Source organism: Stenella coeruleoalba (genome assembly GCF_951394435.1).
Source record: "Stenella coeruleoalba genome assembly, chromosome: 3".
Taxonomy (NCBI): domain Eukaryota; kingdom Metazoa; phylum Chordata; class Mammalia; order Artiodactyla; family Delphinidae; genus Stenella; species Stenella coeruleoalba.
The window spans coordinates 109,871,152-109,887,241 of NC_137148.1; the positions used below are offsets into that span (position 1 = coordinate 109,871,152).

General features: G+C 43.8%; 3 protein-coding genes across 8 annotated transcripts; 2 read left to right on the plus strand and 1 right to left on the minus strand.

Annotated features, from left to right (window-relative positions):
- Positions 1-2,618: 2,618 nt before the first annotated feature.
- GDF9 (growth differentiation factor 9) lies at positions 2,619-7,702 on the minus strand (the record flags this gene model as incomplete). Of its 4 annotated transcripts, none has more annotated exons than XM_079918981.1 (3): positions 2,619-3,824; positions 4,967-5,162; positions 7,591-7,666. In XM_079918981.1, 2 exons carry the CDS (start codon positions 5,142-5,144, stop codon positions 2,857-2,859), a joined length of 1,146 nt encoding a protein of 381 aa, XP_079775107.1. In that variant the 3' UTR covers positions 2,619-2,856. The 4 variants fall into 4 exon arrangements, 3 of the variants coding, with proteins under 3 accessions (XP_079775107.1, XP_079775108.1, XP_079775106.1); XM_079918982.1 differs by lacking the exon at positions 7,591-7,666 and adding an exon at positions 7,313-7,429; XM_079918980.1 differs by lacking the exon at positions 7,591-7,666 and having other exon boundaries at positions 4,967-5,363.
- Positions 7,703-7,706: 4 nt separating this feature from the next.
- Positions 7,707-9,206, plus strand: UQCRQ (ubiquinol-cytochrome c reductase complex III subunit VII). Of its 3 annotated transcripts, none has more exons than XM_079918985.1 (3): positions 7,707-7,764; positions 7,931-8,098; positions 8,750-9,206. In XM_079918985.1, the coding sequence occupies exons 2-3, from the start codon at positions 7,945-7,947 to the stop codon at positions 8,842-8,844; spliced, it is 249 nt and encodes an 82-aa protein (XP_079775111.1). In that variant the 5' UTR covers positions 7,707-7,764; positions 7,931-7,944; the 3' UTR covers positions 8,845-9,206. The 3 variants fall into 3 exon arrangements, with proteins under 3 accessions (XP_079775111.1, XP_079775110.1, XP_079775112.1); XM_079918984.1 differs by having other exon boundaries at positions 7,717-7,773; XM_079918986.1 differs by having other exon boundaries at positions 7,727-7,786.
- Positions 9,207-13,524: 4,318 nt separating this feature from the next.
- LEAP2 (liver enriched antimicrobial peptide 2) lies at positions 13,525-14,988 on the plus strand. Its single transcript, XM_079918987.1, has 3 exons — positions 13,525-13,888; positions 14,112-14,251; positions 14,559-14,988. The coding sequence occupies exons 1-3, from the start codon at positions 13,832-13,834 to the stop codon at positions 14,593-14,595; spliced, it is 234 nt and encodes a 77-aa protein (XP_079775113.1). The 5' UTR covers positions 13,525-13,831; the 3' UTR covers positions 14,596-14,988.
- The last annotated feature ends 1,102 nt before the right edge of the window (positions 14,989-16,090 follow it).

Sequence of the window (16,090 nt, forward strand, 5' to 3'; positions counted from 1 at the left end):
AGAGTATTTTAAGTGTTTTAATTTCATTTCAATTATTTTATAAGTTACAATCTCTCCAAAGTTGCAAATTGAAATCAATTACTTAAATTTTTGATATAAACCAAGTTCTTCTGTCTGAGCATTTTTCTTTTATCACTTATATAGTCAGGAATACTTCCTCCTTTACCTCGTGAAAGAGCAACTTAATTTTTCCCACAGGCTGTCTAAATTGAGTTCTGAACCAACTCGAGCAGCTGCTGCTCCTGAAGCTGATTAGTAAAACAAAGTATTCAGCGTAACACAGGAGTTGATTTAAACCGATAAAGAGCAGGAAACTCAGAGCTGAAGGAGAACCCAGCTCCTGACATGGCCCATTGTTCCTTGGTACACTAAGGCACTCATCAAGTTAGGTGACCTCGTATCTCATCTGGACTAAATACCAAAGCTGAATGCACCTATTTAAGGCAGATGAAGCCTCATCCTTGAATTTCCAGATCTAAATCACTATGGTCCTTTCTCATTTATTTTCTAAATTGGCAGCTTTTATAAGAGTAACTGAAGAAACACAGGTTTCATACGGAGAAGGCAGTTAGGAGACTAGTGTATCCTCCTCGATTGTGTAGAAGAGAATCTTTGAAGTTTAAATTCAGCAGATATAGAAGCCCTGCATATTAACGCTGTCCTCTGAATGAAAGAGACTAGATTTACAAATAAAGCCTAAAGGGATGGGGGAAGTAAAGCTTACGGTTTTCAAGCTATCATTACTCAGCTATAGCATCAAAACACTGTGCAAAAGTGTTTTAAGTCAGTCAATTTTAGAACTTACCTATACGGATGAACTATAATATTTATCTACTCCTAATTTTGGCATTGACCCTAATACTTAACTTCCACCAAAACTACCCCACCATTTTCTTCTTTTCAAAACCTCTGATTGCCGACCATATTCCATACTCAGCCGCAGAACTAGGCCATGAAAAAAAAAAAACCACCCCAAAACAACAATAAAGCAAAACAAACTCCCCTGTTTAAGGGGGAAAAAAATGTCAGTTTTGGGCATTTGGGGAACTATGAGGAATCCTTAAAGTTGATGTAGATTTCATGTGGTCCATTTGAAAACAGCCATATTTAAGGGAGATTTACCTTTAAATAAGCTCAGTTGTACCTTGCCACCATCACTCATGCCCTGGCCATTCCAAATATTTTTTTACTCCTAAGAATGACAGAGAATGATACAAAACCCTGAAACACCATTTTATCTCTTATACTTGCAGCTTCATTTACCCAAGAGTAATGACTCCTTCAAGTTATACAACAGATGGCAAAGTTATTTGGAAACTAGGCCACCTAAAACTTTTCAGTCCCATTTTTTGGAAAAAATGTTTTTTGGAGGGAAAAAATCATGAGCAGATAGAGCATTTTGGACAGTGTGTGCAGGTTTTTAAGGTGTATACAAGATAACACCAGGAAACAATTCAAAAATAAAGCTAAGAAAACAATTTCATTCCCAACAGCATCAAAAGAGAATACTTAGAAATAAATTTAATAATGTAAAGTGCAAAACATACTCGAAAACTACAAAATACTTTCTAAAGAAATGAAAGATCTAACTAAGTGGAAAAACTTCTCACACCTGTGGATTGGAATACTTAACATTGTTAAGATGGCCGTACACCCCAAACTAATCTATAGATTCAACACAATCCCTATCAAAATCCCAGCTGACTTCTTTAGACACTAAGCACCAAGCAAAAATCATTTACAAGAATGAGAAGTACTTGCATCTTGGAGTTACTTTTGGTTTGTAGATAAGGGTTTTACAAACTCTGAAAAAAATCACTGCATCGGCCCCGGACTCTGCGCCTCCAGGGCTTTCTCAAGGTAGGTTTACTGAAAACCCACATAAAAGCCCTCATATCCAAACAAGGCCTGCTCTGTAATATAACCTAGTCACTGCCAGCTTAATTTAGTGCTAACAGTGCTATATCCACCTGGAAAAAAAACCTGTCGGGGTGGAGTGATAGGAGCTGAGGGAAAGCAGCAAAAACAAGCCAACCAGCCAAGAAGAAACGCTTCTTGACCTCCTTGCAATGGGTCAGAGTTTTAAAATATATAAAGGAGAAAATACGTTTTAAAAACCTTGAACTCTGCATTTTCTTGGGAAAATTTGCAAGGCTATTTCCTTTAAATAAATGGGACAAATGTTATTCTTTGACATGAGTCAACCAATTTATATAAGCCATCTAAGGAGCAGAGTTAGTACCAATCACTAATACAACAGATATGGGTTATATTGCATACTCTCTAGTCTAATGACTCTCACTTCGTCAGGATATAGAGAAGTTAGTCTCTCTCACTCTGAAAAAGGGATAGTAAGTGGAGCTGAGACTATCTTTTAGACACATTTCCTCTCCCTCTCAAATGACCATTTAAAAGCAAATCTTTAATTAAAACCACACACAGAGAAAATTTATGCCACTCACAGGAATTTATGGTTCCATTAAATAAGACTATAGCAATCTGAATTGTCTATTTAGAGCTGCAGTTCCATCCAAGATTTATGCTAATTAAGCTTTTTTTTCTTACATCAAAAACAAGACTCCTACAAAAGAAAAAAATAATCACTCAGGGGAAAAAAATTTAAAGCTTTCCAAAGAAGTACATTTTATTTACATTTGGAAATGAGAAAGGCAGCTGTTATCCCTTTACAGTGATAGATGCCACAGAATGTGCTAATCTACACAGGCTCCTCCTTACACAACACACTGCATTACATTTAGAGATTTGATACATGAAACTTTCTCCCAAAGGCACAGACAGCCGCACGATATTTACTTTGGCCAGGAGACTCACGGTTTTACTTGAGAGGAGCCTATGTTAACGACAGGTGCACTTAGTGGCTATCATATCTTCATATTCTTTATAAGCGATTGAGCCATCAGGCTCAATCGCCAAAACACTCAAAGGGCTGTACTTGGCAGGTACACAGGATGGTCTCGGCACTGAGGAATCGAGCTTCTCATGGATGATGTTCTGCACCATGGTGTGAACCGGAGAGCCATACCGATGTCCGACCGCCCTGGGACAGTCCCCTTTACAGTATCGAGGGTTGTATTTGTGTGGAGCCACAATCCAGTTGTCCCACTTCAGCTGACTAAAGCTGAGTCTAAAGTCATGGAGCTCACACTCATTTTGGGGAAAAAGAAACTGTTTGAAGTATTCACTCAGATTGAATGAAGCTGGAACCAGAGGCTTCTTCAATTCAGAGCTGACAGTTTCCTGATCTCTCCGGTGACGGGACGATCTTACACCCTCAGCAGCCTCTTCTCCCATGGGATAGGCAGACAGCTCTCTCTTCTGGTCAGGACCCTGTGAAGGCCTCTTTTTATAGTGGAGGGAATACCACCTGTGATAAGCCTGAGCACTTGTGTCATTCAGATATAAAAGCAGTGAGGGGGCTACCAGAAGAGTCATGTTAAGTGGACAGTCCTGCGCTGAAGGATGCTGCAGCTGGTCTTTTACACACGTAACGTTTACAGACATGTGAATACTCCTCTTGTTGGAGGCCACTAGAGGCTGAAGGAGAGCCGTCACATCAATCTCAATCCATCTGTATTTCTTTCTAAGTTCAAACTGTGAGTGAAAGGTAAATGAGTATGGAACTCTTGGGAGAGTCTTGCTAGAAAACTCTGGCTCTTTTATCACCAGGTTGCACACACATTTAACAGGAGAGGGAAAAGAAACGGAGTTGTTGAAAGTGTATAGCAAGACTGACTTGAGTAAATGTTCAACAGCAGTAACACGATCCAGGTTAAACAGCAGGTCCACTGATGATGGGAGGGTACCTGAGGAGAAAAACACGCCACCAGTAATGCTCAATACAAATCGAAAGCAACACAAAGTCAGATCAAGGAATTAGCACCTCAGAATGTGCTTCCACCCTTCTTTTCCCACTTTCTCAAGTCTCAAAACAAAAGTTGGGGTGGGATGGGTGTTATAAAAAAAAAAAAAAGCAGGTAACCAGTACCATAACTAAGTCCCAGCACTTACAGCTGGATACTTAATCACCAGCAATTCAGAACAGCTCTGGTGGTGAATTAAAACCGGGACTCACTACATTCTGAAGTTTCAGAATCTTAATAATTTGCTTCAAACATAGAGGAAGCTAAGGAGGAGAGCAGTATTTTTCTCTTGAAGAGTCTCTAAGGGGAAAAATGTAATAAAGACACTTGCCAGGCTTGTTAAGAAAACGTTCAAGTCCTTATGGACAGAATCAATAAAGAAAACATAATTGTCTAAGTTAATTTGGAACACTTGAGACCGACAACAAATGGAGGCTCTAAACCCACTATAACAAAACAGGACATCAAGGAAGGAGGAAGGGTTTTAAATAGCCACAAAGGACCTGCTGAGTTAGAAGGGTTTTCTGTAAGTTATGAGCTAGTGAATATAGATTCTGTTTTTTAATAGTGCTGTTCTGTTCTCTCTCACACACAAAATTGTTGACTAATGCTTTGTTCTTATAAGGATCTACTGTTCCACGTAGCTACTTAAGCTTTCCTCTCACAGAAAGCAACAAACATGGGTAAATATCCTGTTTCATAAAACACACCAACAACTGAAAAAGATTCTTTAGGCACATATCCAGGCCAGAATTGGTAGAATGAGAAGAATATGCAACTAGAAGTCAAAATACCTCTTTTCCAGTCTTGATTTTGTGACCTTGGACAAGATGCTAACCTCCAGCAGCGCTTTCCCAGCCTTTAGGGCCATTAAGTCTCTTCTATCATATTAGCGCAGCTTAACCCATGAGAGAGCATTAGGAAGAAACAATAAGATCAAGTACCAGATTTGTCTGGAATTTGATATTGAGTATCATGCAAAGTAAAATGTAAGTCAAGGAGCAAGGGCCAGATCCTTTCTGTAACTGAAATGCAGAAGGTCTATCTTCTTCCCTCCACACATTAACCAGTCTGCTCCTACACACCTGTCACCTGGTCCCCAGGAGCCTGCTTGTGCTGGGCACAGGAGGTGAAGAGCCGAACAGTGTTGTAGAGGTGACTTCTGTTGGATTTCGGGATCCCCTCCTTGGTAGCACATGCCTTATAGAGCCTCTTCATATAGTGCAAAGCTCTGTCATCTGGCTGCAGCCTGGGGGCCTCCATTTGCCCATTGTACAGAACCTTAAAGAGAGGGGAAAGGAGGCCAGGTCTGTGTCTCCCATCTAGAGGCTGCAGAGAGGACTGAGGCTCAGCCTCAGTTTCCAATGGAGCACTAGCTGCAATCTGAGCTTCTCCCCTAGAAGCCTGAGAACCAAGGCTAATAGGAAAACAGAGCCAGGCAAAGCAGCAAAAACAAAGGAAGAACTTGCTGGGAAGTGCCATGGCTTGGAAGAATTAGCAAGAAACACGTTTCCCCATACCAGTCTTCTTCCTAAAAGCCAGGAAGAGCCTCTGTTGGTCTCTTAAATAAATGTTAGGTGTGTGCGTGGGCTAGGTTCACTTCTGTAATCAGACATCAAGGATGCCTAGCTGAAGGTAATTTTATCAGCTGTATGTCAAACAGCTGATAACACCCTATTTATCCAATTTCTCCTAACTAGATACAGATTTACTTGGTTATGTAGCTTTCCTTTTCCTTTTCCCTGGCATTTATTTAAAATCGCTTAAGTTAATGGACTAGTTATGTAGCTGAAAGGCTAAGAGGAATTGAGGAAGGCTCTTAAAATAAAACCACCCATTTTCTGAGAGAGATTAGCATCCTTAAAGTGTTCCTTAGGTGCTTGCTGAAACTTCCAAGGGACATGGAAAGGCTAACTAATTATTCATGATGATACACAGATCTGTTGGTATGCAACTTATGGTATTCGGTTTACTCTCCCTCTCTATTCTCATCACCTCTCCCACTTCCAGGTGCTTAGAATAATTTACTGCATGTTGATTTGGAGGGTGAGAGAAAGTCACAATTGGCAATGAAATTCCAGAGAGCACAGAACTATTAAGTTGCCTAGTTCTCTCAGGTAGCTTAGTAAGGATATGTACTTGGAATACTGCAATATGCTTTTAAAAAGGAGGACATCGCCTTTAATCCTGACTCATTTTTAAATATAATTATCTTGATGCTTTTACTTTGGTCTGCACATTCATCTATACATACTTTAGTTGAAAGGTTTAGAGGTGTTTTCAGGTGCTAGAAAATAATTGAAAGTTTTATTTTTTATTAATCACTCTAATGGTAGTAGAATTTGCTAGGATATTTTTGTTCTTAACTGTTATAAGTATTTATGTTCTTGCCTCTGAGCTAAAATCAGGTTAGAGATTATGTTTTAGAAAAAATGAGATGCGTGCACAATGAAGAGCTGAATATACTCATGGTATAAGATACAGACCAGTCTATGCAGTACCCAGGCTGATAAAACCCAGGTATATTTGTAAATATTTTTAAAATAAATTTATTTATTTATTGTTTATTTTTGGCTGCATTGGGTCTTCATCGCTGCATGCGAGTTTTCTCTAGTTGCCGCGAGCGGGGGCTGCTTTTCCTTGTGGTGCACCGTCTTCTCATTGCGGTGGCTTCTCTTGTTGCGGAGCACGGGCTCTAGGCGTGCCGGCTAGTAGTTGTGGCACGTGGGGTCAGTAGTTGTGGCTCGCTGGCTCTAGAGCTCAGGCTCAGTAGTTGTGGCACATGGGCTTAGTTACTCCACGGCATGTGGGATCTTCCTGGACCAGGGCTCGAACCCGTGTCCCCTGCATTGGCAGGTGGATTCTTAGCCACTGCGCCACCAGGGAAGTCCCTATTTGTAAATTTTAAGTTCATTGCCTGCCAAGCCTCCCTGGCCCGTGGCTGGTAAGCAGGGTTATAAAACACAGCCAAACTGTTGAATGAGAACTTAGTCCTAGATTACACATGGCCAGCAATGCCATGAACAAAACATTCACAGACATGCTGCATCAAGTGGAAAAGTCAGTCAGCTGTACAGGACAGCGGCATCCTTAAGCAGACAGCACTTTTCCGAAAATGGAATCGCTTCCCTCCTGGGAAGTGGAGTGAACTGTGGGCAACGTGACATCCCGCCCGCGGCAGAACCCCGTCCGAGAGAAGCCGGCTGCTGTGGAGGTCGCTTCTTTCTTCCCTCCTACCACCACTAACAGCTGTTCAGCAGTTGCTGGACTATTACTTGAGGGCTCCTGTGGCTAAATTTGAGGAAACATTTTTATTCTCTCTTGGGAAAGTCTACACCCTGCCAGTGGATTCTAATCCGGTGGGTGCCAAGAGAAGTCCCAGATCCGTGTCCCTGATTCGGGGCCTGAGGTCGCTGAGAGCTTGAACATACCCGATTCCTGTTCCAGCTACTGGACAAAACCCTACAAAACTTCGCGTCGGCTTGCCAGGCGGCGGCTTCAGGGGCGCTCTCCACCACGGGAGAACACCCGACCCTAAGCGCGCGGCCAGCGAGGCCCTCGAGGCCGGCGGGGCCCTGGCTCTTCAACTCTTAGTCCGTGCGGCTCCCGGGAAAGGCGGGAACCGAGGAGAAGTTTGAGAGACTCGAGAGGGTGCCCCCAGAGCCCACTCAGTCGCGCTTGGCCCCACCCCCAAGCAGGCACCACCCACCTCACGTCACTCGGCCGGGGCGCTCCTCTCCCGCCCGGTGAGGATGGCGCCTTCCTCCGGAGACAGCCGAGAAGGGGTCCTCCCGGAAGTGACCTCACTGCCTCCTAGCGCGGCGTCCGATCCTACCGGAAGTGGTGGACGGAAGCCGGTGGATCCCGCGCTGCGGAGGGCGAGGTGACCTCGGTGCGGGAGTGGGGTCCGGTAGTGCGGTCTCGGTGGCCCTGGCGGGGTGGGGGCGCCGTCTAGGCTGGGAGGGATGAGGAGCGCCGGGGAGAGCCTCGGGTTGGGGGCGGCATGTCCGGGGCCTGAGCCCAGCGCCTTTCCACCCTCCGTCCTGCAGGCGCCACCGCGACCATGGGCCGCGAGTTTGGGCATCTGATGCGGATGCGGCATGTAATCACCTACAGCTTGTCGCCCTTTGAGCAGCGCGCCTTCCCGCACTATTTCAGCAAGGGCATCCCCAACGTGCTGCGCCGCACTCGGGCGTGCATCCTTCGCGTCGCGCCGCGTGAGTGTTCTGGCCGGGCGGGGGGCTGGACTCCCATCCACAGTGGGCACTGCGGGTCCCTCACTGAGCACTCTACAGCTCGCCATACACACGTTTTCTCATTGAATAGTCCTGAATGACGTTGAACTGGTCGTATCCTCCCCATCTTATAGACGAGGGAGGTGAGTCATAGAGAACTTAAATGACAGGCCCAAGGTCACTTGTGTGACTCCAGCGTCTCCCTCTGAGGTCATCTTTACCCACTTCTTAGCGATGAACTGTTTTGTGTTAAAGGTGCAGCAGATAGTGATGATAGTTGCACAACATTGTGACTTTGCTAAAAACTACAGAAGTGTACGTTTCAAAATGGTTAAATGATGAAGTTTATGTTATGTGAATTTGATCTCAGTTATCTCATTAAAATATTTTAAAATGTGCAACAGGGGAGCCATAAGGGAAGAGTTGGTCACCAATTTTCCTGGGTAAACCCCTTTCTTTTACACACCTGTAAAAATGGGTTTGTAATGTAACTTTTCTTGATCGTCTCGTTTAAGAGTGGTTTCTTAAAAACTAGAGACAGGAAGGCAGAATATGTTGTGAATCAGAAAAGAGGACTGAGATCCATGTGTCTTGTAAGTGCTCACTGCTTATTTTCATTTATTATTTTTATAGCATTCGTAGTGTTTTATCTTGTCTACACATGGGGAACCCAGGAGTTTGAGAAATCCAAGAGGAAGAATCCAGCTGCCTATGAAAATGACAAATGAGCAACTCATCTGGATAATAGTTCCTTGTCTCTGAAAGACCCTTCTCTGGGAGAGGAGTCTACATTGCAGTGTCTTGAAGACACAATAAACTTATTGTAGGCTGCACTGTTATGATTTTGCGTTTTGTGTGAGCAGAGTCCTTGGATGTGACTGTTACTTTTCAAGTTCATGAATTCCCCTCCCCAGCATGAGTCCTGAACGGTTTTGGCTAGTCTGAGTTTGGTGAAGGATTGTAGCTCGCTCCTTGTTCCATAACCTACAAGAATGTAGCTGCAGCTACTCCTGTAGCTGAACAGTCGTGGATGGCATCGACTGTGGGTAATGTTGGCTCCCTGCCCACTATTTCCATACTGACAATAAAATCTAGTAGTTACAGTGTGTCAGGTACTCTTCTTAGCCCTTTACACAAAAAAGTTCTTTTAAACCTCACAACTACCTTTGGTTTTTTGGGTTTTTTTCCTTCAAAACTACCTTTGAAGTATCATTATTACACTCATTTTGCAGATGAGGACACAGGCACAGAGGCGTTAAGTAATTTGCCTCAAATTATACAGCTAGTGAATGGTAGAGCGCTAAAGTTTGTGCTCTTAGAGCTGTGCTGTACCACATGATAGGAAGTCAGCTATGAAAGGAAAGGGTGAGGTGACCCCTTTGCCTCTAGAGCTGGGGTCAGCAAGCTGGCTGTGTTTGTACCAGGTTGCTAACAGTGGTTTTTAGCTGTGTATGGAAGGAGATTTCCTGCTGGTCCAGAGCAGCAACTTTCACAGGGCAGCCAGCATCTGGCCCAGGCTGTGTCTTTCCTTCTTATTCTAATGATTGTTTCTGCCTTTCAGGAACCAAAACTACCTCAAAACAAAACAAAAATCAGTAAGATGGCACTGATCGTGAGGCAGGAGAAGGAGGTACAGCTGAGACTGACAGACTTGGGCCCATAGCCTTTAACTGTTGCTTCCTCAATGTGTTATCACACCCTCATTCCTTAGCTGTGAGCTTCGCATTCATCAAATAGATGTATTAAGACAAAGCCATAGGTCTGAGGTTAACAGTGAAATGAGTGGCGTGTAAGAGTCTGGCAGGGTGGTACAGGCTTAACAAAGGACAGCGGTGTGATGAAAACTCTTGTCTCACCAAACATAGTCTAATTTTCCTGTTTGGCTTTTTGTCCAAGTTTATTCCCAGGGCTTGCTGCCTGATCTGCAACGTATATGGGTTATAGACTCCTTTGAGAATCTGGTGAAAGCTGTGGGCCTGAAGAAGGTATAAATGCATCCTTAACCTGGCATAGTTGGAACAGGTTCACCGGCCAGGGGAGGATCGATCACTGCCTTGACAGGCCATTGATCTCTGGGTTTTTTTTTCCCTCCAGTTTTAGCCCCAAGCTTCCTAGGGACTATGGCCACCCTTCCTTATCCCATATCTTGGCTTCATTTTACCCTTAGACTTTTATTCTGGTTCTTTTGAGTCCTTTGGAGATATCAGCCCAAAATCAAACTTATCCTTTCTTAGCCCAGACCAGGCACTGAGCCTCTTGGTCTGAAACCTTTTATCCCAGGAGTGCTCTACGGAGACGACTGTCCTATAAGCCCTTGCTAAGCTTCTGCTTTTGGATAAAATTGTTAAAGGCTGCTTTAAGCCTGTCCCTCACCAAGGGGCTTCCCTCTCTACGCTTGGAGACCCAGAGCTCTGTGTAGCAGGGTCCTGCGGGGGTGGTGTGGGGCTGGTGGATGGTGTGGAATATGAGTTATATCTCAGTGCTCCTGTACATGATATGTATGGGATCTGGGATCATTTTATGGTTTATTCTATCTGTAGAAATCCATAAAGAAAAGGAAAGTGGGTGAAGTCTCTTAACGAGGGATCACTGTTGTGGGCCTCTGTGCCTATAACCCACCCACCTGGAGCCTCCAGCCAGGGTGTGGCTCCTTCATCTGCTGCTGGGGCACAATCCCGTGTTCATTTAGCCCTTCTTTTCCCCAGCAGTGCACTTGCTCCCACAAGGGCTTTTATCTCTGCAGAATGCGGCAAAGGGGATTTTTCCGTCGGCCAACAGAGTCCCAGAGATACAGGCCCAGAAGTCCGTGCCAGTTCTAGCCAGCAATTGAGCAAATACACTTTGACCCTTTGTTGAAGTTTTACCTGGAAAAGTCTTTCCATTTCAGAGGCTTTCATTTTTCATTAGGCATCTCCTGCTCAGGGGCAGCAAAAGTTTCCAATTACTGTCAAGCCCTTCATGATTTCCCCTCTACCTGGAATGTGTTTCAGATAGCTGCTCATGTAGCTACACACTCTGTCTCCCATTTCACCCTAGGCACTTAACCTCAGAAACACTTGTATTGTTGTATTCAGAGTTTCCAAGCTGTAAGCTATCAAACATGCTTCACTCTCTTTCTTCTTCTAAATTAATCATTTGAACCCCCAAATGTCAGTGCCTGAGGGGCCTCAGAGATATGCTCCCATCTCATTGACAGAACAAGAAACTAAAGCCCAAAGAGGGGCAGGGCTGGCATCTGGTCAGCTCCCCTACCTGGGCCCCTGGCTCCTGCCTCCCAGCCAAGCATTTCTCCTTATGGACGCCTAGACCTTTCTGCTGGAGGAAGGAACATGTACTTTGGGTTGATTCATTCAGCAAAATACTTGATTGTAGAGAGCCCCTAGACTTTTACAATTTTTATTTTTTAATGTCAGGAACAGGCCACAGCTACTCAAGGGATGTGGGATGGCTGTGGACAACTTCTGTCACTTTAGTTTAATGCTGTTTGGATGCTGCTTTAAGTTTGATTTTGCTCCATATTTAAATAAAACAACTACAGAGTTTGTAGACACATGAAATACTCTCCCTCACAGTGATTCCTTCCACAGGCAGTAACTAATGCATCTTTTCTTTTGGGAGGAGGGATGGCATACAGGATAGAGGCTTAAGGGACTTCCCGGACGGTCCAGTCGTTGAGACTCTGCGCTTCCACCGCAGGGGGCGCGAGTTCCATCCCTGGTCGAGGAACTAAGATCCTGCATGCCTTGCGGTGAGGCCAAAAAAAAAAATAAGAGGCTTGAGCTACAAAGGCTTCTGCAGTGTTGTCACACCCATGATGATGAATAGTCCTTCTCCCCGCGCACAGAGGGGGCCCAGAGCCTCAGGCCCTTATCCTTGGCTGTCGTATTGGCTTTATAAGTTAATACAAAAGGCTACTTTGATTTTCCTTGAAATACAGGAAGGCAGAAATGGAGGATTAGGAGAAAGTATCCGTCTTTGGAATCAGCACTTTCCAAATCCCATTTGGCACATCCGTCTACGCTCAACAGGAGGCTGGCACTCAGTCCACAGACCCAACTGGCTCTAGGATATCACGCTGTTCAGTCTTTCACTTAATCAGATTTGTGTTCTTACCCAGTGTTCACTAGGTCACCACACAGCCTCTTCCCCACCCCACAAAAGTTCTAGCTAAGCCCCTACTTGGGGTCATTCTGTATCAAAGCTCAGGAGTAAAGGGAAGGAACAGCTGACTAGTCTCAAAATTGCAGGATTGCTTAGGTGAGTTTGGCATAGTTCTGCTTCTCAATGTTCCTTAAGTGCAAGCAGTGGTATCTCCCTCCAGGCCTTGCCTGGTCCTGAGAGGACTGGAACCAAGCAGACAGATCTGTGGAGTCACAACCCGCCCAATCCCAGCTCTGAGGCCCACCATACCACCCTCTTCTCCCTTGGCAAGAGGATTCGTGACTGTCCTGTTCCACCTTCAGCTGTGCCACATCTCCTCCACTTTTCCTTGGGAACAGGCAGGCCCTCACCACATATCCAACCTGTGAAGATGAGAAGGGCTTTGGGAAGAGGTAACAGCCAGGTGTTCAGGAGGACACAAGGCTGAAGAAAAATTTTGTTGCATTTGTCTTCTTGGCTTTTCCTTCCAGGTTATAGGAAAATCTGAAGTCCTATTTATCTTACTCAGAATTCACACCTTTCCACACAAATTTATTAAAATGTCTATGTCATTTAATGGGTACCCATAACTACTCATGGTTTAGGTACATGCTCTTTCTTGGTCTAGAAACTTGTGTTGGTTCCTACTGAAGGTGACAATGTTTTGGGCTTTGGAGAGATCTCAGCCCTATGCCTGCTTCCCTGAGGCTGCTGGAAGGATGTGCTCTGTAAAAGGCCCAGTCAGCTACTGGCAAGAAAGCTAGTAATTCAAGGTTGACAATGTTTATCACCACCATCAAGCTCTCTCACTGATTTAGGGGCCCCTGCTATCTCCTCATTCACATTTTAAAAAAGGAAACAAAGTCAACCTATACTTATTCATTCAATTCACCCATGATTGAAACAACCAGTCAGTCCTGATTGCCCTTCCCCTGGGAGATGGCAGGTAGGCCAGACTTTGAACTTTCTGCAACTGGGTTTCCATTCTTTACAGAGATGATGTGGAACAAATAATTAGGGTGATAGTCCATCTATACAAATGGGGATCTGGGGCACTTGTAGACCATGCTTGCTGAAGTATCCTCCCACAGATGGGAGATAAGGGCCTTATCCAATTGCCTGTAACAAAATAGGTCAGTGCTTTCCTAGACAAGGCTGAAAGGGGTCAACACTATTTCTGAAGACCTCATTATTAGAATTCTGTTTTGACTAAAGTGATCTCACTAAGCTATTTTGGAATCAAAACGTGGCTAGGTGTCTGGTCTCCCTCAATGGCTTCACATGGCTTTTCAAAGGGGAGGCGGTAGTGCTGACTTTTGGCAAAATGGGTGAAAAGGTCCACGCCAGCAACAGATCACTCAAAGTCCAGATGAGGGATCAGTAAATACTACATGCCTGAAAGGCAGGCCTTGAGCACATTCCTCTCTGGTAGACATTAACTTATTAAATTGACCCTGACTGCAAATATAAACTTTGCCCCCATCTCACTTGGCAACCACAGAAGAGGCAGATCTACCTATAAAAGGGAGTGGGAACTGTCCCCAGCCTTCATGATCCAATATCCCATCTACTGAGATGTGGCACCTCAAACTCTTTGCAGTACTCCTGGTCTGCCTGTTGCTGTTAGGCCAGGTAAGAAGGGAAGGATACATACGTGGGTGGGTGGGGATGGTAGTGGTGGTGGAAGAACTGTAAGCAGACCTTGAGCACCAGACTCAGTCCTGAGGAATGGACCCTCTGCTCTGAGTCTACAGTATCTGGCGGGGGGGAGGGGGGGGAGGGAATCATTATTCCAAGTTGTACAGCAAGGCTTCAACTCTTCCATACCTGAGGTGAATCTGTCTTTGTCCTACAGGTATATGGCTCCCCAATACCAGAATTGAGTTCAGCAAAGAGAAGGCTGAGGAGAATGACCCCATTTTGGAGAGGGGTTTCCCTCAGGCCCATTGGAGCCTCCTGTTGGGATGATTCTGAATGTATCACAAGGCTATGCAGGTACTCCACAAACCTGGGCCCAAGAGGCCTGGGAAGCTGCGCAAAGGAGAGATCAGCACATACACAGACCTAAAAATAAAATTGGGGTGGAAAAGTGCCTGGGTTGAGGTGGGAGCTCCACGGGGGAGAATCCCTCAAGAGTTAAAAGCCAAGAACGGCTCCACACAGGTACCATGAAAGAGTAGTTCCTTTCCTTTCTTCGCTCTACCCTGAGATTGGATATCAAGCAGAGGAAGGGAATGCAGTAGACGTGGCTCTGGGCACTGCTAGACCTCCGTCTTAAAAATCACCTTTTCTTTTCCCTTAGAAAAAGACGCTGTTCCCTAAATGTGGCCCAGGAATGATGTATATACACCAGGGGAAAAGAGGACAGCACTTACCTACAACAATGCTCCGTTCTATGGAATATTGATTAACTGCATTTGGTTGGAGGCACTTAAGTAAAGCAATGTTGTGTTTTTAGATGTTTAAAGACAGGTGTATGCTTTAAATTGGTCTCCGTTTCTTCTTACAATGTTGATATGCAGATAAGCATAACTAGTCAACTTAAGAGTTTATTTTTCTATGTATACTATAAAATGTCTCAAACTGAAATTCTGGCAGCCTGGAATTCATGCTTTTGAGGGGAAGAAGGATTTATTTTGTATACTATAGAAAACCCAGCAAGGCCTAATAATGTGTTAACTTCTCAATCCGGAAAGCGCAGTGAGAGTTAACATTTCTTGAAGAAATAAAGAACACAATGGCAGGCTAAAGGCAAAAGTTTACTAATAGCTAGTGATTAACCTCGGCAAGTTCATAAACTATGGCCCTGGATCCTAACCCTTCACTCCACGTAAAGAACATTTCAGTGAGGTGTCAAAAGACAGGCGATACTGGCACTCAGTACCTGACGATGTGCCCTAGTTTGTCTATGAACAGAGAACTGGAAGAAAATGAAACAATAAAAGCCCAAGCCATGAAGAATAACAAAAAGGATGTGTATGAGATTTCTGTTGGAGCAGGGTGAATTCTGATCTATGCAGAAGGACCCATGGCCAGCCAGTTCAGAATTTCTATAATCAGAAATTAAGACCTGGACTGATGGGACCAGACTTTTAAAGAAGAGTAGCACTGGACCCTAAAATACAAAACAGAAATTACACGAAAAGGGCAAAGTAGGACTTGAAGAAGTGTAGAGAGCAGTGTTTATAAACTTTAATACAGAAAATCTATTTGATATTTATTAAACTTCGTTTCTCCAGCTATGGTTTGGCATTATACAAAGCATCTTAATGACACAGTAGAGTTAAAAAGATCTTTACAAATTGAAATGTGATACCCTTGTCTCCAAATATTTTAATTGCCATAAATTTGTTTAAAAATACACATTAAACGCATGTTTGACACTCTAAACTTTCTATAATCTCAATACCACAAAATACATATAATATACTATACAGATGTGGAAAAATCTAGTTAGTATATAATACTTTGCTCACCATTAACAGCTTTGTTATGTGAAATGCACATACTGACTTAGAAATCCTAGCTTTTGAGCCCCAAAGTACCTCTGAAATTTTAATGTATTACAACAAATAAAAATCACAGTATATAATTGAAATTTTGGTTGAAAATGTCAGATGCCTAAATATTTTGGATAAAAGAAATGTAAAACAAAGATTTGGATCATGTACAAAACAAAGGCATTCTATCAGACACTAACAGTACCTTTCTGCAGAATCAACAAGGCTTTTATCAGCGGCATTACCTCCCCTCCAAAACCCTCCCCAAATATCAAACCATTATTCACCAAATAATTTTAATTTCAAATAAAAGGATTTTCAATAAATATATAAG

Bases quoted from the DNA above. Each gene is read 5' to 3' on its own strand.
- UQCRQ (XM_079918985.1), top strand. From the start codon at position 7,945: ATGGGCCGCGAGTTTGGGCATCTGATGCGGATGCGGCATGTAATCACC. The intron at 8,099-8,749 runs GTGAGTGTTCTG...TTATTTTTATAG, and splicing joins CATCCTTCGCGTCGCGCCGC to CATTCGTAGTGTTTTATCTT.
- LEAP2 (XM_079918987.1), top strand. From the start codon at position 13,832: ATGTGGCACCTCAAACTCTTTGCAGTACTCCTGGTCTGCCTGTTGCTG. The intron at 13,889-14,111 runs GTAAGAAGGGAA...TTTGTCCTACAG, and splicing joins GCCTGTTGCTGTTAGGCCAG to GTATATGGCTCCCCAATACC. The intron at 14,252-14,558 runs GTACTCCACAAA...CTTTTCCCTTAG, and splicing joins TGTATCACAAGGCTATGCAG to AAAAAGACGCTGTTCCCTAA.